This window comes from Lepidochelys kempii, chromosome 12, assembly GCF_965140285.1.
Source record: "Lepidochelys kempii isolate rLepKem1 chromosome 12, rLepKem1.hap1, whole genome shotgun sequence".
In the NCBI taxonomy this organism is placed as follows: domain Eukaryota; kingdom Metazoa; phylum Chordata; order Testudines; family Cheloniidae; genus Lepidochelys; species Lepidochelys kempii.
The window spans coordinates 9,118,220-9,142,853 of record NC_136391.1 but is presented as its reverse complement, the minus strand read 5'-3'; the positions used below and the strand labels follow the sequence as shown (position 1 = coordinate 9,142,853).

At 43.5% G+C, this 24,634-nt stretch overlaps 1 protein-coding gene across 3 annotated transcripts in view; it reads left to right on the top strand.

The window, feature by feature from the left end:
- GNAO1 (G protein subunit alpha o1) overlaps positions 1–24,634 on the top strand; it is a 299,015-nt gene that overhangs the window by 72,160 nt on the left and 202,221 nt on the right. For all 3 annotated transcript variants that reach the window (XM_073307481.2, XM_073307480.2, XM_073307482.2), the window contains exon 3: positions 20,043–20,184. In XM_073307481.2, coding sequence (XP_073163582.1) covers positions 20,043–20,184 — 142 coding nt within the window. The remainder of the gene's footprint in view (positions 1–20,042; positions 20,185–24,634) is intronic.

Sequence of the window (24,634 nt, the reverse complement as noted above, 5' to 3'; positions counted from 1 at the left end):
TTGCTGTTATCATTATAGGGAGCAGGACACAGTGGAGCAGTTCTGGTTCTATCCAGGAGAGGGCAGTGATGCACTAGCAAGATCATTACAATAAATAATTCTGTGAGGAAGAGGGTCTTATTTTTCGAGACATTTCAAAGATAAACACAAGCCCATGGATACTGATTTTGTTATATAGACAGGAAATCTTAGCAAAATCTTAGCTGTCAGTGCAGAATTCATTTTCCATCCTTGCAACTGTTTTATATAGTATCAAAGTTAGTTATGATTTCAGTCTGCAGTATTCATCAACAATGAATCAAATCAAAGGCAAATGGATTAATTAACTCTCAGATCTTTAGTAGGATTAAATCACTGATTCAAGAACTCTGTTGACAATAGGATCTATTTTTTAAAGGTTTAAACATATGAGTAACACTCTCACATGAGCAATCCTAGCTTAGGGTTACTCAGGTCAGTAAAGTTACCAACATGCTTAACTCTGTGCAGGATCAGTGTGGATAATAACTGTTCTCACTGGTGTGACTTTAGTGTATGTCTCAGAGGCCTGGTTTTGTTTCCATGTTGCTAATTCTCACAGAATGATTACATTCAGACAAAGAAAAGCTACAGCTCACGAAAGCTTATGCTCAAATAAATTTGTTAGTCTCTAAGGTGCCACAAGTCCTCCTTTTCTTTTTGCAGATACAGACTAACGCGGCTGCTACTCTGAAACCTACATTCAGACAGCGTTTGGGTGCACTGTTAAGAATCATTGAATTCTATTTGTGTGCTCTATGCTGACCTCAGTAGCAGATCTCTTTGCTCATTTACTATATTTACTTCCTTCCCCATCACCTCCTAGGACTTGCATCAGAAAATGGTTTGTTTTCAGTTTGCTGATATATTTAAAAAATGAGAGAGAGAGGGTTTCCTCAATCACTTACATTTTTAATAATTCATTTGCTTTGTAACTTGCTATTTATCATTAACAGGATAGTTCATTTTCATGTTCTGTTGTACGATGCAAAAATTAAATTAAAGAAAAATTACCAGGAAAATAAATGTAATTAAAAAAAAGAATACAGTAATCATAGCAGAACTAAGGCTCCAATTCAGGAAAGCATCTCTGTTCAGGAAGAGCGTTTAAGTATGTGGTTAACTTTTGAGCATGTGCTTAAGACCCATTGAAGGCACACACTTAAGTGCCTTTCTGAATAGGCATGCACCGAAGCCTGTGCTTACATTTGTTCCTGAATCAGGGCCTAAAAATGTAGCATTAGTGAGCCTCAAGGTTATGTGGTTCATCACTTTGCTACTTTGGTGTAACTACACTAATTCTAGGTTTCAGAGTAACAGCTGTGTTAGTCTGTATTCGCAAAAAGAAAAGGCATGCATCCGATGAAGTGAGCTGTAGCTCATGAAAGCTCATGCTCAAATAAATTGGTTAGTCTCTAAGGTGCCACAAGTCCTCCTTTTCTTTTTACTAATTCTAGGGGTGTACAGTGTAAAACCAGTGTGAAGCTGGAGTAGAGCATCAATGCATCAGGCCATTTAGGTACAGTCTACCTAGTGATGCACCTGTTCCAACTCCAGCCCATTGGTATGGCATGGCCTTGACATTACTAATCCGTGTTCCCATCCTGGAAGCCCCTTTACATGCAGAACTCTCCCTCATGGAAAAATCCTATCGCTTTTTAACAGAAAATGGTAGCCCTGCTGTAGAAATCTCCATGATGATTTAAGGAAGATGGATTCTCTATTAAGTTCTATAGGTTTGTAGTGTCTATAGATCTTTATTAAACATCTGTGGAACCCTATTGGATTTTAATCACTATTACATTCTCTAGGACTTTGCCATGAAGAGGCTTAGGCCTGTAAGGTGCTGAGCACTTTGGCCCCTATCTAGCAAAGCATTTAAGCACATATTTAGTACTCGGCACTCTGGCTCTGAACCAGTAAAACACTTATGCATGTGTGTGATGGGGTATCTGCCCCTCACTGGTCCTGATAGGGTTAAAACCCAGCCTGGAGGGCTGCAAGGAAACAGCCAATTAGGGTGCGGCTAGACCAGCTCATCAGAGCCCAGACAGCCTGTTTAAAAGGAAGCTGCAGGCCACAGCGAGTCAGTCCAAGGGTGGGGACTGGCTTCCTAGAGGGCCACAGAGACTAGCACCGTGAACAGGGCTGCTAGGTCTTGCAGGCCCGAGGCCCCGGGAGGAGGGTGAAGGAGCTAGAGGCAGGAGCCGAAGGTGCTGGGGCTGCGGGGAAGTGGCCCAGGGAAATTGAGACAGACTGGTGGAGAAAGAAAGGAGAGGCAGCAGGAAGCTATTGTTCACAGGGTCCCTGGGCTGGGACCCAGAGTAGTGAGCAGGACTGGGTCCCTCCGCCCACCCCATCACCGCTGAAGAAGTGGCCGGGCTATGGACTGCCAAGCCGCTGTGAGGAGCAGCTAGACTGTTGCGGAAGGAGTTCCCCGGAAGGGGGGAACCCGGACTATGACACGGCCAGAGGTTAGAGTTAGGGCTTGTCTACATGGACAACTAGTTAGTGACAAGCTGGGGTGTAAATCTGCCCCACAATAGCCTGCTACATGCTAAGTGTCCTTCTGGACACTGCCTCTGACCGTTCCCTAGTGTGCGTTGATGTAGCTAGCTTTGAAACGGGAGTCTGTGTAGACAAACGCGTGCTTAAATACTTTGTTCAGTTGGGGCCATAAAGCCTGATCTCTCTTCCATTGAGGCCAGTGAGAAGTTTGCAATTGACTTCAATGAGAGCAGGCGTGAGCGCTTCATGGACTTTGGCATTGACAGTTTTGACCAAATATATTTCACCCTTTTGATTGATTTTTAATGTGAAGAGGCCTGTCAATTACACTGAGTTCCTTGCACCCTAGAAATAAATGAGTGATAACAATTCTTTTTAGTGGCCCTGCTGACCTGTTTTAAGACTAATACGAAAGGAGCCGGGCCAGTTTTTATCAGTTGAAGATCTGGGAGTCTCAGGGTTTGTCTTCACTTAGCGGGGGATTGATGCGCGGCGATCGATCCACCGGGGGTCAGTCTAGTGAAAACCCCCTAAATCGACTGCCGATCACTCTCCCGTCGACTCCAGTACTCAGCGGGAATGAGAAGCATATAGTAAGTCGACGGGAGTTATTCACATAGCTGGAGTTGCGTAACTTAGGTCAACTTAGCCCTGTAGTGTAGACCTGCCCTTAGTGTAATACAGTACTGTCAACATTGTCTTGGGGCCCGATCCTGCTCTGAAGTGAGGAAACCAAACAAACTACTTAACAAAAAAACCCTATTTTTTTTTTCAATTGGATTCAAGGTTTTAACACTTTTAAACCTGACACCAGTTAGGAAGAATATTTTTCCTTTTGAAATATAGGCTTAGAGGCACATACTCACTCTATCGGTTTCAGATACTTTCTAACATGAATGGATGCAGGACAGGCCATTCAAGCAAAGCTAGAGAGGCAGAAGGATGTTAATTGCGATAGTTTGAAATATAATGTACTTCCGAACTGTATCTTTGTGGTCATGAACCACAAGGTCATGAGCATCTGGCCCCACGTGTTGGTTTAGCTATACATAATCCAAGAAATTGAAATTTTAGCCTTACAGAGGGCACTGTATCATAGAATCATAGAATATCAGGATTGGAAGGGACCCCAGAAGGTCATCTAGTCCAACCCCCTGCTCGAAGCAGGACCAATTCCCAGTTAAATCATCCCAGCCAGGGCTTTGCCAAGCCTGACCTTAAAAACCTCTAAGGAAGGAGATTCTACCACCTCCCTAGGTAACGCATTCCAGTGTTTCACCACCCTCTTAGTGAAAAAGTTTTTCCTAATATCCAATCTAAACCTCCCCCACTGCAACTTGAGACCATTACTCCTCGTTCTGTCATCTGCTACCATTGAGAACAGTGTAGCTTCAGAACTCTCCTGACTGCACTTTTATAACCTTGGATCAAGGAACAAATAGTCTCACCAGATCTGGTGGAGAAATTTCCATCCAAGTTTGAACAAAAAATGTCTATTTCACTGTTCTCTTTGGGGCCTGACAGCTATGTTATAGGATGTAAGGATCAGCAAGACTTTAATGTGGGCCTGCAGGGCTATCAAAAAACCACCTCCGCACACTGCCACAGAGCAGCTGCTGTACCCTGGGTGCTCCCTGCAATCCACATCTGCAGAGGTTGCCATGGGAAATTCCACCTCGAGTGATAGGATGGACAGTTGTTTTAGCAATCCCTGATTGACTCCCTGATCCTGTATAAGCCTCTGGGGCATTCCAGGAAATGTCCAGGCAACAATGTCAATCCCTCGCTCGCTGCCATGACTGCCCTGCTTCTGAACTCCCAACACTGACCTCGGCTCCAACTTGGATTCTGACTCCCGACCGACCCCTGGGATCACAACACTGACCCTAATAACCTGGTATTGACCCTTGACCTGATTCCTGACTTTGGCTCCAGCTCTGACTCTAGGCTTGACTCCTGACTCTGACACTGGTACAGACTCCTGGCTTCAGTTCCTAGTTCCCAAGATCCTGCCACTAGTCCTGCCTACCATCACTCCGGTCCCTGACATACACAGTACTGATGGAAGCAAAGAGTGAAATTCACCACATTCAGAATGTCTGTGCACCACTAAAGTCCTAAATTAAGGGCTTAAGGGGTGCATAGACTGTGTGATGACCTTTAGAGATGGATCCTACAAACCCTTACTCACCTCATGAGTAAGGACTGCTTACATGGGAGCTGGACCTTTAACTCGTGAGCTTTTTATCTGAATGTGATACACTTGAAATATAATATCCTACTGTCAATTTCTTGTCAGTTTTAGTAAAGAAAATATTGTTTGCAACATGTATATTGATGTGTGCACAACCCAGTTCAATAGGAAACATCAGTTCAATTGGAAAATGGATCCCCCTAGGTAAGAGATGCAATAATTGGTTGGGGATTTTTTTTTCATATTTGTTTTTTTTTTTAAGTTAGGCATTTTGAAGCTGTAGCCGATGTTGTCTTTTGAAATCATTTCGGCAGGCTGAAGTTATGCAAAATACCTTGGAATGACAGCCTTTATGTTTCTATACTTTCCACTCAGTTGTTAAGTGCTGAGCACCTCCTGCTGGATGCTGAAGTCACAAGGAAAGCTGTGAAAATTGAGGGGAAATTAAATTCCACTGGTTTCTGTCCAAAGCAAGAGCCTGGAGTAAAAGGCTCAGCAGCGGGCTCCACTTACTGAACACCAAGGGCCATCTCTCACTTTTGCTAAGGAAACACTTGTTCAGGAGAGTTGGGTGTAATAAACTAAATTCCTTTCTAGTAGGAAATCTACATGGCCTCTTGCTCATGCCAGTTGGACACCATGACTTGAAAACCCAATGTCACAAATCATAAACCAGATCCTCAGTGGAGGATTAACACCAGGTGAGAATCTGGCTCCCTGAAGTTTGATGTATGTATGTATGTATGTATGGCCTATTCCAGTTTAGCTCAGTAAGATCTTAAGAGGGTTAAAGGTCATATTATAAAGACCCGTGAGCCTCGGTGGCACAGTAGTTCTGTGCTCTAACCTTAACATCACTGCAGCACATGACTCAGACTGAGAGGGAGTGTTAACTAGTGATCAGAGCAGGAAATAGGTGCAAGGACTCCTGGATTTTTGTTCGCCATTCTGCTACTGGATTTGCCCTGTGATTTTTTATAATTAAGCACCCTGTGCCTCAGTTTACTAATCTTAAAAATGGATCCAGCACCTTTTCCTAGCGGGATATGTGAAATCTTAAATAGACAGCATTTGCAAAGCGCTTTGCAATCATGGGATAACAAGCTCTGTAAAAGTCATTATTCTAAGTGTCTTTATTGAACCTGAAACGAGCTTGGTTTTCTCAGGCTAGTCCGTGATGGGCATTTCATTTGTCCATATCACAATTGTAGCGCACAGTCTGTGCTCTAGATACATTGGTAGATCGGCGCTAATGCAGCTCCTGGCTACATTTTATGTGGCTTTGTTGGGTTACCACCCACAAGACAAAACATTAGCCCTCTCTCTATCATGACTGGGGCCCTGTGTTTGTGCCATTTGTGGCTTGTGTGACAAACACTGATTTTTAAGGCTGGGTTCTGTTCAGTGTGTTTCAGTTGAAAAGCCATAGGGTCTGATTCTGGTCTCAGTTGAATCACTGTACAGGTCTGATCCAAAGTCTACTGAACTCACTAGGAAGCCTAACACTGATCTCAAATGGTTTGGGATCAGCCTCTACGTCAAAATTTACTTTAAACAAGTGTTTATGTCCATCCCTATTCAGCAAAGCATGTAGGCACCTGCTTAAATTTAAGCATGTGCTTACGTTCCATTGAAGTAAATGGGATTTAATGTTCTTAAGTGATTTCCTGAATAGGGATACAGGATTACTCTCATGCTTACAGTTTAGCATGTACTTAAGTTCTTTGCTGAATCAGAGCTTTAAGCGTGTGCTTAAATCCAACTGAAGTCAGTAGATTTCAGCACATGCTTAACATTAAACAAAGGTTTATGGTGCTTTGCTCAATCAGGGCGTAAGTGTGAACAGAATAAGGCCAGTGATCTCGCTGTCTGGCCAATGTACTACTGAGCAAGAGCCCTCTAATTTGAACACTCTGTGTATCAGTGTGATGGAGTAGGGGTTATTTAATGGTTTTATGTGAAGAGTTAAATATAATTAAATGATTTAAACAATTTTTACTGTAATATAAAGAATATGACTGTATTCCTAATTTCCCTTGACCAACAACTTAAAATGTATTAAAACCTGTGTGCCACAACAGACCTTTTTTGGCCTTGACAAAGCAATGAACCCCCACCCCAACCCTCCCGTTTTGGTTTGTTGGGGTTTTTTTTTTGCATCGACAAACCATCAAGACATTCTATTGTAATGTGATCACATGAAATCATCACAGCCCGTGTTCAGTCTAGCTGAAAGCTAACACAGGATGAGGGTCAAAGTTTAGGTCGTGAGCTGAACTTTTCGAAAGTTTAGGAACAGGCGGAGCTGGGGTTTAGATTCAGGCCTGTCTTTCTTTGGGACTCGTTAAATGTCTGTGAGCTGATCCATGAACATTTAGTTTGTCCCACAGATTGCAATACTGAATGAAACCTAACTCCAGTCACCACAGTCTGTCCCTCACTTTCATTGATACAAAAAATCCCTAAAAGGTCAAGGGGAAGGTGTATTTAATCATTAACAGCCAAAGCCCAGGGCATTAACTGGGGATTAATAGCTGTCTAGGAAGAAGTGATGACCACAGGTAACCCAAGCTCAGTTATAAATCTCATGAAATGCTCTTTGTCCCTACAATCCCTACAAATACCCCTCTCCTAACACAACCCCCCCCCCATCTTTTCTCATGCATGAGAGGGGACTGTATGCTTTATGTCATCAGCTGGACGTATTTAAAGAAATAGTGCCTCCCATTTGGTGTTCGCTACTTATTTAGGCCCAAGTTCAGCAAAGCACAAAAGAATGTGCTTAGTTTTAAGCACCTAAGTGTTTTAATAAAATGGGGCCAAAGTTAGCCAATCAATTTGTGTCCATTGTTGCTGAGTACTCCATTTATTTGATAAGGAAGCAATAATTGAGGCCCTGAGCATTTCTTCAAAATGTATGACTTGCTGGGAGATAGGGGAAGGTCTGATACACAGCTGAGCCATGGAGCCCCAAGAAATGTCCTTCACCAGTGTTGATACTGCCATTGGAAGATGAAAATGACATTACAATCCATAGCATATAGATTTTGTTGGTACTGAGTGATTGGCTGATGCACTCTAGTAATGTCTAGTGCATAGCAACCAAATTGTTTCAATTATCTCTCCACATTCCATTCAGCACATAGTGCACTTTACTAATCGCTTGGTGAATGAAATGCTTTTTCTTAATTGCTCAGAAGTCTTATAAAATTAAAATGGCTTTTTTCTATCACACTCCCACACTCTTTTTCCATCTTTACTGTAGAGCGATGAAGAGGAACCTTCCCATTAAGAGCTTTCTTTACAGTTAAATGTATTTAGAAATCTAATGAAAAGAAGCAAATATAAACCGTTCAAAATACAGGATGTGAATCTTCAAGGTGCTGAGCTCCCATGGACTTTTGTGGTTACTTTCAAGGACCACACCTATCATGATCTAATTTTCAGAAACCTCTAAGAACTGCTTTTCACTTGCATCTACACACTGCTTGTTTTCACTAGCACCATGCACACTTTCCTGTTTTAAGAAAAGGAGTACTTGTGGCACCTTAGAGACTAAGAAATGTATTTGAGCATTAGCTTTCATGAGCTACAGCTGTGAGCTGTAGCTCACGAAAGCTTTTGCTCAAATAAATTGGTTAGTCTCTAAGGTGCCACAAGTACTCCTTTTCTTTTTGCGGATACAGAGTAACACGGCTGCTACTCTGAAACCTTTCCTGTTTTAATGATTGCAGATGGCTGCAGTATGTAAGATGCTGTTCCTTGTGCCCTCACACACATGGGCTGGCCAGAATCGGAATGGGACATCTCCAAGAAACACTTTCAGGAAAACTGGAAAAACATTAAGTTGATCCATTTGCTTGAAAATGGTATAAATAACAGCAATATATCTTTAAACGACAATGTATTTTCCAAATATATAAGTGACTGAATTAAAGAACCATGGAAAAAAGCTGCAATAAATTTCAGTGGTCAAATATACACCAACAAGTGAAGAGGACAAATTGCTAAGCCATATAGTAAAATAAAATGGTAGATACTGAGTTGTGGCTGTCGAAGCATTAGATAGCCAGTGGATGTCTCATAGGAGTTTCACCACCCAAGTAGTAAGCAGTCAATGGAAATATTTTAGGATCATGACTGCTGAACTATTAAGCAGTGGGTATATCCTAAAGCAAAACTGGGATCATTTGCAGTACTCCTATCATTCATTGTTGTGCTGGAAACAAGTCTCTTCCCAGCTTTGAAATCCACAGAGAAATATTTAGAATTGCTTTTATTAAAAAGGAATAATTTTGATGCCTCTACTTCAGACACAGGACCTAATGATATCACTGTGTTGACCAGTCAGCAGTATCATCACTGATTGAGAAAGAGGGCTAAAAATAGCCTCAATCATTTAATTCTGCATCTGCAACACATGCAGACCCCTGATAGTCAATAAATAGGTTGGCTACCATACAGCATTTCAGTGGAAGTTATAATACAACTTACAAAAACTAGAGTGATGTTAGAGAATCTTCCATAATCTAGGTGTCAAGGTGCTTACAATTCCCAGGATAAAGCAGGTGAAAATACCGCATCTTGGGGAAAAAAGAGTTCACCTTTATCCAGAACATTTTAATAAATAGTTATTTAAATATCTGGTGTGATGTGTTGCCTGGCCCCTTTGTGACACATCTCAGAATTTCTTTCTGTAGATTATATTATACCGGGACATGCATAAAGCATTTCAGCTCTGTGGAAGGACAAGGCTCATCTTCTTTTCCACACGGCCTTACAGTGCTATTGGTACAGAAAGGGGTCTGTATATAGTCATTTGAATCAAAGAATAAGTCCCACAGGGCTAAGATTGTTCTGTACTCGTCCAACAGAGCCGAATATAATGGTGCTAAGCAATTCTTGACTTTCTTTCTTTCCCTCTGTGGGAACCTGGACACACTGTTTGCAAGATCAGTGTGGCATAACTGGCTGTGTGTGGTGTGCTTGTGATGCGTCTGAACGAGGCATTTGACTTGGACTATCTTTTCTCTTACAAGCATTAAATCATCCTTTGTTCTTGTTCAGGAACAAGGCAACTTCATGTTGCCATGTCAAATTCCTTCCAACTATGCCTTCAATTTTCTTCTCTGACTACCTCAGAACCATCTTTTTAAAAAAATCAGAATTAATGATCAAAACCTTCCAAAATAAATAAATTCTTGGTCTGCATAACTGATTACCTCCTTGCTTGTAATTGGTAGAAGCTATTGTAGAACACACTTTCTGTTTAGTTGGGGTGAGCATCGGTATAGACTATTCTGTCAGATGTGGCTGCTGTTAGATTTTGTAGTAGTTTTTGGCAAAATCCAAATTTCCCAAAACGTTGGTGGGTTGTCCGAGCAAATATTCAGAAAACATTAAATATTTCACTCTTCCCCCCTCCCCCCGCCAGCTTGCTAAAACTGAAAATGCTGCTGCTCGAGGCTCAGCATCAGTCGTTTGAGAATTGAAGATTCTGCTCAGCTCTGATCTAATAGAACAGTTTCAAGATGTGAGCAGATGAGAGAGTTTTGACTTGCGGCATCTATTGAAGTTGAAAGCATGCTAGGTGTTCAAAACACCTTTGATCATTTGTTGACATTGCGTCAGAAGTCTGATGTAACATTAAATGATCCATGGAACATGGAACGAACTTAACCTTTCAGATGCCTGAATGTGCTACCTCTGCTTCCATCTCCATTGCTACAGGAGAATCAGAAACTCGATTTGAATACTGAATTTAAATAGATCTATCCAAACAAAACCTAGTCAGTGGAAGCATGGCACCTAATTCCCTTAGGCCCCTTTGAAATGCCTAAAATGCAGAATTTGAACATGAAAACCAAGACATACTGGGTCAAATCATGCAATATTCAGTGAGAATGAGGTTCACTCATAGTAAGGAAGATCAGTGCAAGGACATCCATGCTGATGACTATAGATACACTGAGCCAAGTCTAGGGCTGGTATGAAGAGATTCAAATCTACTGTAGTCCAGCCAATTTCTGGAGCCATAGAAAACGTGTATTTTTTATTGCAAATCCCCCCTACAAGCCCAGTAAGGGTCTGATTCTGATCTTGTTGTTCACCGCTGTAACTCCACTGTCTTTATCGGCGTGACTGCTGGTTTACTGTAGTGTGCGACCAGAATTGGTCACTAGTTCTTCAGGTGCAGACACAAAAGTTTAGAAGCTAGTACATAGATTCTGTGTAACCCACACATCACCTGGGTTTGGTATTCTGTCCCATCTAGTGGCACCGAGACCACTTAGAGATTAATGAGTCTGCTCTACAGCCATAACTAACAGCCATATGGCTTTTAGCTCATGCAGTAGAGGCTCATGCACCAAGCTTCGGAGGTCCCAGGTTCGATCCCAACGACCGGGGTCTGTCGGAGTTACAGCTGCACTGATCCTCAGGGGATTTCACTGTCTGGCTCATGGGTCTCAGCCACGTTTTTCTCTAGTGTTTTCCTGGGAATGACTTTTTTTTCTTAATGATAGCTAGGGAAATGCTGGGCAGTGGGAGAAGACAGTGTTCATGAAATGTTCAGCTGAACAAACAAAAGGAAAGTAATATATTTCAGCATGAGCGACCCACTAAACTCTCCAAAGCTCTTCTTTCAGAATTGAAAATGTGATAAATTAGAGGGCTCCTGTGGTTTGCCTGCTTTGTGCGGCTTTGATGTAAGGGAATTCCCAGGTGACAAAAAGCCAGCACACCAGCTCTTGCTCCGGGGACATGCTAGAAGCATCCCAGGAAGCGGTCATTGTTGGAATGCTACTGCAGAGATCCTCAGCTAGGAGTGGCCGACTGGGAGTTGTTCCCTCAGATCCTCCGGACCTGGGGAAGGGTAAAGTTGACTTTAAGGGAAAGACTAACAGCACTGGCTAGAACTAAAGTCAGCTTTACCCTTCCCCAGTTCCTGGACTGGTGCAAAACATCTCATATAAACCACAACTGAAAAAAACCCTTCATAACAAAATGTCCTCTTCTCCCCAGGTGCCTCGGCTGGAGGTGTGGCTTTCCCAATGCTCCTCCTCCACAGTTTGGAGGCAGAGTCAACACGATTCAGCATTGTTCTTCCTGGCCTAGGAGAGGTTAGCAGGTCACCCCTCTTCCTTCTAGTTTCTCCCCCATAAAGAGGGAAAAGGCAAGTTATAGGCTGCACTCCTTCCTAGAACTTGTCCTGAGTTCTAGGAAGGAAGGCAGAAGGCATGGCTGAGAGGAGAGATCTGCCCCACCCTACACTATAAGGGTCCAGATCCTGGGTCCTAAAGAGACCAGAAGCCTGGGGATTTTCCAGACACCAATTGTTCATCTGGAACTATTTCATCTCCCTCAGCAGCTACCTGTGTGTTTCCTAGGTCTCTGTCTGCTGCAGAACTCCTAGAATGGGGTAGCCTAGCCCCTGAGCTTTCCCCCTCTGGCTCTCATGGGCCGATTGACCTGGTTACAAGGGTTCCTCTTGCTTAAATGAACTCTGGTTCAAGATTAAAGAAGGCAAAGGCGTGAGTCAGGCACTGAAGCATGGGGACGCTTTCATGCGAAAGGAAGCGGATTTGTGTCTCTTGTTATTGATATTTGAGATCAGCATCTTTTTGCTCTACTGTTCATCTGTTGATACTAAACAGCTGGCATTCAGCCCCGAATTCCATTACCTTCTGGCCGCTGTATCCTCTTGCAACCTCATATCGCTTTTGCTGGCCTCCCTGGCTGTAGCAATGTTAGCGCTCAAAGCCGAGGCCATGCCATCAGCTGCGCAAAAACCAGTCAGGGGATTGGCTTGTGTGTGTCCCCGACTGGGAACAAATCATATGGATAGAATGCCATTTTTTTTTCCAGGGACAACATAAAAATAAGACCAGTAAGTGTTCAGAGTGGGTGAGCTCAAGAATAAGATTGAAATTAAAAGCATCTGTGGGCACTGTCCTAGGATCCGGAGAATGGTATGTAAACCTTTTTTTTTTTTTATGAAGCAGATCGTCCCAGTGCTAGGTTTGAAAGACATGTAATTGATCACATCTGACAGGTCTTCTTTTTGAGGCATTCTTAACAACCGAAGTCGTTCTGCAAATCCTAGATATGTTCTAGACACACCTAGAGCTTAATTCTTGAGATACTTGGAGAGAGAGAGATTTTATAGGGGGTCATCTTCTTTCCAGGCAGCAGCCATGTGCTACTACTGAAGAAGGGAATAATTCATGTATCTTAAAGATTGGCTACAGATCTCGAAAAGGAGAAAATGCATGGCTCCTGAATATTGATTTTCTAGTCATGTCTGTCCAGGATCAGCAAGTAATTATACACATTACATGGTGAAAGTGCACTTAAGCAGTGAAGCTCAGAATTGGGTAAGGGGCATTGTCAGACACACTTTGTAAACTCCAGCGGATGTAGAGATTAAAATTACTTGGTGTCCAACCCAGCAAACTCAGCCGGGCACCTGGAAGAGACAGGGCTCAGCTGGATTTACATCATCACCACTAATAAGGACTCCGTGATCAGAACTGAGCTGATCATTTCGCTAATTGTGCACAGATGGAAATAGAATCGAGCTCACTCTCTCATAGCTGTACTGGTTTTGCAGAGCAAACTGAAATCATAACTAGAGATTTTGTCAGTACAGAGAGCAGGTTATGACTGGAAGACCTACTGCAAACACATAATATTGCATGGGTGAGGAACCATATTTACACAATCACTATTCTGACATTAACCCCAAGCAAGATTGTGGCATCTGGACATTTAATTCCGGATCTGGGCTATCTGGAAATAGTATTATAACTCTCTGGGTCATATCCATTCACTCCAGTGGGAGTTTTGACTAAGTAAAGGCTGCAGGAATCAGCCCCCTGGAAATCATTCATTTGTGATAACGAAGCATGCTGTGAACTGTACCTGTGTGTCATGATGACACCTTGCTAGAGTCTGGTTCCCTGTTTGCAACATTTAGGCCTAGTGATTATTTCTGCTTCCAAATTTTTTAACAGCATGTGACTTAAAATCATCCTTTACGGCCATGCAGTACTTAGGGACGAACATCTAGTAGCAAAGCTTTGCTCCAGAGTTCTGCTGATCCGGCTTTTCCTTGTTGACAGTCTCTTTGCACCGACACAGTCATAATTAAGGCTTTACAGACAAGCTATGCTTTATGATGTACTCTTTGGTTTCCCTGTAGTGGGCTTGAGGTAATGTTTGGTTTACCTGAAGTTTGTGGTGTGTACAGTAATTCTCTGTGAAACTGCTATCTGGTGAGTAAGACTAAGGGCCACATTTTTGAAATAGCCTCCAACTTTGCACCCACAATCAATTGTGGGTGCAATTTTGTGGGCATAAATAATAGCAACAAGACATCTAACTTTCTAATTGCATCCACGACTCAGGTAACCAGACATCTATTTGCCACTATTTGTGCTCACAGTTATTTTGTCTGCAACTGGTAGGTGCAAAATTGGAGGCCGGATTGAGTCCCCTTGTAAATTTTGATTCTAAGCTGTTTTCCTAGCTTCTCAGGTATACTTGTGAAACAGTACATTTTCCTATCTCACTCTCCCACTCTGGAAGGAAGCCTGTCTACAGGAACAGCATTCTGGGACATCAGTGGTCCAGCTCTCTACCATCCATTGTGGATGGCACCAATCTCTTACCACCTTCAAGGGGGACTTTGTCACGTGAATCAAAGTGAGCTTGATTCTCTTTTCACACTGGTGTAAACCAGGAGTAACTCCACTGAAGTAAAGGGAGATGCACCAGTGTAAACCAGGGAGTGAGATTAGAATCAGACCCAATATTATTATGCCTTAAAATGTGTTGAAAAAGCAATTATAACTTCTCAACTTTATTGCTGAGCTCTGATTCCTTCATCCCCTACCCGATCCCAGTTGTGCCACAAATATGGCTCAGCTATTTTGCAGACAGAACTGGTGAGATGTTGGACTCTGTATATGTCAGTGAGGAAAGCTGGCCATGCTCAGTGACTGTTCCACCAATAACAAAAGCAGAAGCAAAGTAATGATGTGCAATTTGTTTGCATTCATTTAGATGCTGTTTTGAACTAAGGTGGTACAATCCCAGTCTGATTCCGACGTGCAGAGCAATATCTTGAGCTGTGTTTCTTGGCAACGTTGCTGATTGGTGTAAATCACCTCAGTCCCTGGAAAAATCATGGAGCAGGTCCTCAAAGAATCAATCCTGAAGCACTTGCATAAGAGGAAAGTGATCAGGAACAGCCAGCATGGATTCACCAAGGGAAGGTCATGCCTGACTAATCTAATCGCCTTTTATGATGAGATTACTGGTTCTGTGGATGAAGGGAAAGCAGTGGATGTATTGTTTCTTGACTTTAGCAAAGCTTTTGACACCGTCTCCCATAGTATTCTTGTCAGCAAGTTAAGGAAGTATGGGCTGGATGAATGCACCATAAGGTGGGTAGAAAGCTGGCTAGATTGTCGGGCTCAACGGGTAGTGATCAATGGCTCCATGTCTAGTTGGCAGCCGGTATCAAGTGGAGTGCCCCAAGGGTCGGTCCTGGGGCCGGTTTTATTCAATATCTTCATAAATGATCTGGAGGATGGTGTGGATTGCACTCTCAGCAAATTTGCGGATGATACTAAACTGGGAGGAGTGGTAGATACGCTGGAGGGGAGGGATAGGATACAGAAGGACCTAGACCAATTGGAAGATTGGGCCAAAAGGAATCTGATGAGGTTCAATAAGGATAAGTGCAGGGTCCTGCACTTAGGACGGAAGAACCCAATGCACAGCTACAGACTAGGGACCGAATGGCTAGGCAGCAGTTCTGCGGAAAAGGACCTAGGGGTGACAGTGGACGAGAAGCTGGATATGAGTCAGCAGTGTGCCCTTGTTGCCAAGAAGGCCAATGGCATTTTGGGATGTATAAGTAGGGGCATAGCGAGCAGATCGAGGGATGTGATCGTTCCCCTCTATTCGACATTGGTGAGGCCTCATCTGGAGTACTGTGTCCAGTTTTGGGCCCCACACTTCAAGAAGGATGTGGATAAATTGGAGAGAGTCCAGCGAAGGGCAACAAAAATGATTAGGGGACTGGAACACATGACTTATGAGGAGAGGCTGAGGGAGCTGGGATTGTTTAGCCTGCAGAAGAGAAGAATGAGGGGGGATTTGATAGCTGCTTTCAACTACCTGAAAGGGGGTTCCAAAGAGGATGGCTCTAGACTGTTCTCAATGGTAGCAGATGACAGAACGAGGAGTAATGGTCTCAAGTTGCAGTGGGGGAGGTTTAGATTGGATATTAGGAAAAACTTTTTCACTAAGAGGGTGGTGAAACACTGGAATGCGTTACCTAGGGAGGTGGTAGAATCTCCTTCCTTGGAGGTTTTTAAGGTCAGGCTTGACAAAGCCCTGGCTGGGATGATTTAATTGGGAATTGGTCCTGCTTCGAGCAGGGGGTTGGACTAGATGACCTTCTGGGGTCCCTTCCAACCCTGATATTCTATGATTCTATGATTCTATGAAATCTAGTCCCTAGCAGACATGTGTCAACACTACGAAAAGCAAAACACGACCCTGTCTCTCTTGTGAGGCACGTCAGCTTCCTCCCAGAGTTTTGCAAGGTTTAATTATTAATATTTGTGCAAGGCTGGAAGATCCTTGGAATAAAGGTGCTATATAAATCCAAACTAGTATTAATTATATCATCAGCAGTGGCAGTTTTTGCAGAGAGATGGAGAACTGGATGAGCCTGGAGACTGAATTCATGCCTCTTGTTGCTTTCAGTGGATTTACTCAGATGCCTCGGCATGAGATCAGAATCGGGTCCTCTCTGTTTATTCTCTGCATTGTTAAGCTGTGCTTTTTTATTATTATTAAGTTATATGGTGAAATGTTGGAATCTAAAGCCACTGTCTTAATTAACACACATTAAACAGGCATTGTTGCACCTGATTTTTTGTGGCTCACCTTAGGGGCGTTCATTTTAAATCCTGCTTGAGGCGGCTTCTCAGGGGGGAAACACACATTGACCAGGAAGGGATTATGATAGTACGTGCCTCTGTAGTTCTGTCCCCCTTATGAATGTAGAAATTGGCATAACAGAAATTCTTCTTATAGGGATTTGGGCTCATGTGCCATAAAGGCATCTGAACAAGTGGAAAACCTTCATTCCTTTCTCATGCCTCTCCAGGAAAATGCCACCCCATGTTTGCATATTTCCAGTGTCCACAGCACAGACTTTAGAAGGGAAGAATTTGCTTGTCCAAAAGTACTAAAGGGGTATAATGAAAGTCAGCTCTGCACATCAGTTGCACCCACAATAAGACCAGAGACTTTAGTGCCAGGAGTCCTTGATTTGTGTCACCCTCCACTTGATTCATGCCAAATATGGTCCTAATTACTGGACATCGCCCAGGAGTTTGTGAATTTCTCACATCCTTTTTAGTAATGACTCAACTGTAAATCAAGCTGGGACCCAAGGGAGTTTCACTTCTAGTGCAAGGGGAGGATCAGGATTCACCAATCTTTTTGGCCACTTGCACTCACTCAAATTCATATTTGGACCCACAGATGAGTCCAATGGGTGGGTCTAAGTGAGCTCTGTTTAGCACAGGAGCCAGGAGATGGGGAGCAGAGGTGGCTTTCTGCCACCTTCCTGCCTCCCAATACTGGGACTCTCCAAGGGCTGGTTCAGTCCCAAACACATAGCACAGCAGTCTCAGCACTGCTCTGATCCAAGCGGCCTTTCTGGCAGCCTAGGGTCCCCAAGCTCTAGCTATGGCCTGACGTGCGGCTTGCCCCAGCGTGAAGGTGGTAAAGTACAGGCAACATATCCAGCTCTACACCACCTGAGGAGTCCCTCAACGGGATGGGTAAGCTGACCGGATGGCCCCATGGCTCTGCCAGAGCAGTACAGCGGCATCATAGCAGGCCCAGGGTTTGGCTCTGTGTATGAAATTCCTTGGCTTGCATGCATGAATATAAAATTCTGGCTGTGCAGAGTGGTAAGTGCAGGAGGCTCCATTGCACAGTCATCTGATCAGGGTTGCAAAAATGTCAGGGAGGGCTCAGTCCTCAATCCCACCCCTCCTCTACCCACTCCAGGGTGATCTCAGTCCTCAATCCCACTCCAGGGTGATCTCAGTCCTCAATCCCACCCCTGCTCTACCCACTCCAAGCTGAGAGCAAAGTCCACCCTTTCTCCAAGAGTCACGCTCATTGCCATTAAAGAATACAGAAACAGTACACTTGCTTGGCGACAAGCCATCCATCCTCAATGCGACCTATTACCCAAAGCGCCGTACTGTCCCCAACGACATAGTTAGCAACCATAATCAGACCATAATCACTGTCTGGATGGTGGCACCATTTCTTACATTAGTAGCTGTGTTGATTGGTTTGGGGGTTGTTTTTTTCTCTCCTTTTCTTCTTAACGCCAGACCTTTATGCGGATACATTTGTTTTTTTCTTATTCCCTTGGTACTGTGGCAGGTCCAGACACCACCTGCCATTTGCAGTAACACCCCCTTGGCTCCTGCAGTATGTTTACATTGCCATTTGTGAGACTATTCCTGATGAGTGTTTTTGTTACTCTTCCTCTTAGTTATTGCAGGAGAGCGCTACGTGGCCCATGGCCCCTCCCAGTCCCCAGCCACTGCTTCACCTCAGCAGCCCCCACTGATTATGGTCTGTTTTAGCAACTAGACTAATGAATGAGGGAATACAAACTGAATAAGCAGTGAAGGCTCTATTAAATTATTACGATGGCCTAAACAAAGAAGACTGGCAAACGCTTGGATTTAGACCAGTTGTTTAGTACAAGATCTATAGACCTGTTCATCTTCTAACACTGGAGAAAACCAGGAGTAGCTCCATGAAAGCAAATAAAGCTACGCCAGTTTAAAGCTAGTGAGAGAAAAATCTAATGCATAGAGCTGGATGGTTTTATATCAGGGGTGGGCAAACTTTTTGACCCGAGGGCCACATCAGGGTTGCAAAACTGTATAGAGGGCTGGGAAGGGAAGGCTGTGCCTTCCCAAACAGCCTGGCCCCCGTCCCCTATCCGTCTCCCCCCCCACCCCCCGACTGCCTCCTCAGAACCTCTGACCCATCCAACCTGCCCTGCTCCTTGTCCCCTGACTGCCCCCTCCCAGGACCCCATCCCCCTATCCAATGCCCCCTGCTCCCTGTCCCCTGACTGCCCTCCGCACCCCCCTACCTGCTGACAACCCCCCCAGGGATTCCCACACCTATCCAACCCCCCGTTCCCTGTCCCCTGATTGCCCCACTCCAGAACCCCCCGCCCCTAACTGCCCTCCGGGACTCCCACTCCTATCCAACCGCCCCTGCTCCCTTACCATGCTGCTCAGAGCAGCAGGAGCTCGCAGCCCCGCCACCCAGCCAGAGCCAGCCACGCCACCCGTGCTGCCCGGCAGAAGCGGTGGGTCAGAGCGCTGATGTGGGGTGGGGGGACAGCAGGGGACGGGACGGGGGCTAGCCTCCCGGCCAGAAGCTCACAGGCCAGGCAGGATGGTCCCGCGGGCTGGATGTGGCCCACGGGCCATAGTTTGCCCACCTCTGTTTTATATTAACTATTATAAAGTCATATTTTCTGGTTTGAGTTGGAATATGTAGTGTTGCTCTGGTACGTTTTACATGTGAATAGAGAATACCTGTGCATTCAGTACCATACGAATGGTTTCTAGTGCACAGAACTGATACATTGCTGTAAGTATAATTTCTACGCAGTCTTGAGTAAAGAGAAATTTGTGACAGAACTCAGGTTATTAGCCCTTCTTAGGGTGTGCAGATGGCAGAGCTCCTTATGGTAAACTTGTCTATTGAGCAGGCGATTCCAATGGGTTGTAAGTGCTATATTATAGATGTGTTTGTGGCTGTCTACCAGACTACAGGCCTGATCCAATTCCAATTGGAATCAAGAGAAACATTTCCATAGACCTCAGTGTGAGGTAGATTGGGACCTGAAACCTCATCTAGGCTACCAGTGGCTGCTGCTGTCATACAATTGGAAGATGAAGCCGTTCAAGCACCACTCCAGGTTCAAGTGTGTTCAATTAAATGAGAGGCAGCCAACAGCAGTAAACTGGAACCCTGTGTGAGGTCTCATCGTGAAGCTAGCAAGGAGAAAACTAGAATGTCACTCTCGAAAGCCTGAAGCGCCACTAATGGGAAACACTGGTCTAGTAAAGAAATGCCAAGTAAATTAGGCCAATCGAGTTATTAAATCAATTTTTAAACAACTTTGTTCTAACGCTTCGATGCAAATGACATTCGTCTCAGGTCTTTATCATTTCTTTTTATGTAGGATCATTCATGAAGATGGTTTCTCCGGAGAAGACGTGAAGCAGTACAAGCCTGTGGTCTATAGCAACACTATTCAGTCACTGGCAGCTATCGTCCGTGCCATGGATACCTTGGGCATTGAATACGGTGATAAGGAGCGAAGGGTAGGTCAATATCCAATTGAAATGATGGATTGAATGATTTGCAAAGAGCTGCTTTGGAGGAAAAACTAGAGATTACATAGCATGAGAAGAGGCATATTTGCACAACCCAAACACATCTAGGGGAAGATTTTCAGACATTTCAGTTATGCAATTGCGTGACTAATTTGATCAGTTTGTGCAAATTGCATGTGCAAGTGGCTAACTTAATAGATTTGCACATGCAGTTACTGATATGCACATGCAATTGTGGTAATTATGGGCACAACTGCCTCTCTAAACAGTATGAAAATGGGGCCATAGGTTCCTTCCATATTACAAAACCCAGCTGTCTCTGGACACGGCAGTGCATGGTCTCTTTTACAGGCCACAAATAGGTTCCTATTCTCCTACAAAGGTCCAAAATACAGATGTGAGCAAATAAACTCATGATAACAGTACAGTAGATATTTTCTACCCATTGGAAATTTGCTTGAGGCAAAAAAAATGAAATATTTCACAGAGAACGTTCTGCTGATGTTCAGGTGTCTTCCTTGGGCCTTGTCTACGTGGGAAAGTTTTTTTTCAGAATAATTTTAGTTTTTTCAGGGTAATTGGCCTTGTGTCTGCAAATAAAAATTCTCTTTTTTTTAATTATCTGATTTCTTATTCTTCATTAACAATCCACTTTGGAAGTGAAATGACTTCTGGAATGAGGGTTTTTTCCCCAGAATAAGGTTTGTGTGGAGGCATGCAGCGGCTGTAGTGTTTCAGATTAACTACTCCACTTCTGGCAGTCTTCCTGCTGCTATGCACACTGCTTAGCTTCTTACTTGCATTGGCATGTCTGTTTACCTGTGTGCCCTCTACTTCTCTGGGGTCATTTGGACCCGATGTCACTTTGCGCACAGCAAGGAGGTCTCGGTGTTGCTGGTTTTTCCATAGGGAAACTAAATCCTGGTGATATTTTCTACCATGATTTACAGAATAGAGACTACTATTGGAGATCTTGTGAGCAGTTTGAGAACCAACATGATGGCTTTGAACTGTTGATTAGTCAGTGACTCATCTCCAACCAATGCACATAGCTTGTCTTTGCTAAAATCTATGCACAGGGGGAAAAAATCATTCTCCATGTCTGATAAATAGTCTGTGACAGATGGCTTTAAATGTAAAATTTAATTTTTTTATGCATGAAATCCTAATTCTCTGAGGTTAAACCCATTCCACTTAGGCTCTGGCTTTACCAACTAATGGAGGATCTCAGTAATCAGGACTATGACTAATGAAAAATTGCTGCCTGAAACCTGTGGATAGCATTAAAGGTTATGTCAGTTCCTGTTCCTGCAGAGAAGGTGCCAACTGTTCCCTTGGAGAATTCCTGTTACACCAAGGGGACTTGAGGACTACCCCTCATGTTCTCCCTGCCTCACAGAAACAGTGTCGTGGTGACAAGAAGCTGAGGTTTGCTTGGATTGTTGCTAACTCCGCTCCCCTTGCTCTTCTGGGCCAAATTTTTAAAGACAGCCTCTAAACTGCAGGGACTCAGCCCCCCCAAATCACAGTTTGAACACAAAATCTGAATGGTGGGTGTACAGAAATGCAAATGCAGGGGTGAAGCTTTGGGTTTGGGATTCTTTGTTTTCGGTGCATGCCCCACTTTTCACAAACCTAACAGCCAAATCTTGGCAGCCCTTACTCAGCCAAAACCCCCCTTTGACTTCTAAAGATCAGTTCCTATAGAAATAGGGTTTGAACAACGCCTGCCCCAGCTTAAGGTAACTGGAAAGGCTTCCATTGATGTCTCTGGGACTTAGATCAGGCCCATAAATAATAAAATATTCTTTGAACATGAGGACACCCTGTAATGTACCAGTGACACCCCCGTAATTTTGTTCGTACATGTCTTCATTATACACAAGTCAATGAACAGACATTTTTTAAAACAATGCCTCTGACACGCAGAGTATGTATGTCCCATCACAGGATTTTGAAAATGTGCAACCAGGCATGTGATTTTAGAACGTGGCTCCACAATGGTGAAAAGCAATGGGTTACTACAAAACGTGATCTGGCATAATACCAACTCTTGGATCCACCTTGAGAAAATCTTGTTTTTAAGCCAATTAGACTCATAGACTTTTAAGGCCAGAAGGGACCATCGTGATCATCCAATCTCATCTCCTGCTCATCACCGGCCACAGAACCTCACTCAGCCACTCTCGTAATAGACCCATAACCTCTGGCTGAGTTACTGAAGTCCTCCAATCACGATTTAAAGACTTGAAGTTACAGAGAATCCACCATTTACTCTAGTTCATACTGGCAAGTGACCTCTGCCCCATGCTCCCAGAAGAAGGTGAAAATTCGCCCATATTAGAAATAGGTATTACAAATCAATGCTTGTTCCACTTCCTGCCCTCGCTATGGGATTTTAAACTAAGTGGTGAAACTTTTGGCCCATGATTTTTATCTTGACAATGTCCCTTTCAGAGATACACTTAAATCTTTTGCGTGTATCAGACTTCTTTCCCCCTTCAATTATTTTCATAATAGTCATAAAAAGAACCCACCCACATCCCGGAGTTGAAAGTGTACAGAATGAGAATAATGCAGTTAATACAAAAAAACTGGGGGGGTTCTAATCAAGTGGAAGAATCCCAAGGATGGGTTCTCAGGAGTCCACTCTTGGTGAAGAGCAGAAAAAGGGTGAAGTAGTTTCATGTGAAGAAGCGACTAATGTCCTGTAGGCCTTCAGGTATTTCTAATTCCTTTCTGGATGTTGTGGTCTTAGTGAGAATTCTGGGAATTGCTCCATACTAGCTCCAGGAGAGAGGTCTCAAGTTTATTTTGAAGTCTGTTGCAGAGAGAAAGGCTACCCACTGTTGGCTGGGCACCTGCCAAAGGCTTTTAGCCTAGAGGATATTGATAGGCTGTCTAAGATCAAATAATTAGGCTTGAGTCAGTTCTCACTGATCTGGTTCACTCGGGGTGGCTGGATTGACTTCTCTCGAGTTACTCCTGATTTACAGAGGTGTAAGTGAGATCAAAATAAGGCCCTTGTGTTCAGACTGCGGCTTATCTGTTTATTAATAAAAAGCACAAGATCAAGGAGAAACATGGGCTATTTCATAACAGATCCTTACATTATCTCTTAGCTGATTGTCATAGTATTTCTTCATTCTCCCTGATCTAGCTATTGTAGAAATCGGTTCTCCTGGCCCTTTGCTCACCATTTGTTCCTTTCTCTTAGTCACTCCTTGCAAAAATGATTGGCTTTAAAGTGTATAATAGTATTTATTTTGATCTTGGAAGAAACAAAGAAATATTATACAGTTTCTGTTTCCCTGCATTTATTAGTTCACAGGTGCTCCAGACAGAGGGTTTGGTGCCATTAAACAGGCAATTTGATCAGTATTATAGCTACAGAATTCATCCCTTTAAAGCAATGCTTTTCCATTTTAAATCATTCCATAACAGGGCCGGTTGGAATGTGGTACTTTTAGGGTGATATTCAGTACTACATGCAAGACCTATGCCCTGCAGTTAGGTCACAAGAAGCAGTGGATATGTCTTGTGGCGGCCCTCTGCACCAGGGTGAATTTCACCTGGGGTTCTTTAGAGATGGAAACTTGACATATACAAATTTTCAGTGTGAAAGAACTTATTTCATTTATAAAGTGTGACTGAGATGAATGACCTTGGGTTTTGTTGTTGATGTAGGACTCATTGGTGGTTTCAGAGATACAAGATCACTTGTTCATATTCACTCCTGCCACTTCCATTAGGCTAAATATTAAGCCTCCAAGAAGAATCATAATTGAATCCCTCATCTTTTGTCAGTCAAAGTCATAAGATGAACATAGTAAGTGCTATACCAGCCCAGAGATCCATTTATTATCAGCCTGTCTCTGACAAAGGCTAATGCCAGATGCTTCAGTAGAAAAGGTACCAACAGCCTAAGGTACTGTAATTATGTACAGTACCTTGCTAGGGAAATTTCATCCTGACCCCAGCTGGTGATCATATGTTTGCCCTGAAGTATGAAGATGAATGGCTCTTGTGAGGTTATTTTAATTATCTTAGCTGCAGATGCTGTTCTTATTTATATGCATCTAATTTATTTTTAAAGTTACTAGAGGCCCAACAGAAGAGTCCATTGGCAGGAAGAATTTTCTTCTATAGATTCTCCAGATTCTCCTTGTCAGTCGTTCATTATTACTACTACTAGTAATAGCTGGAAGTGCATGCTGTCAGAGTCATGTGTAAAGAAAGCCAAAAATGGTGGAGAACTTAAAAATTGGACATAAAGGACTGAATTCCAGTGATGATTGAACCTGGCGAATGGTGGCAACTGTGCATGTAACAATCTCCTGGGTTGTATGAGCAAGACTGCACAGATGGTGGATCAGTTGGCAAATTAACTGTAAAGTAAGGATAGTAATTGGTTGAGTTACAATGGTCTAGGACTGTT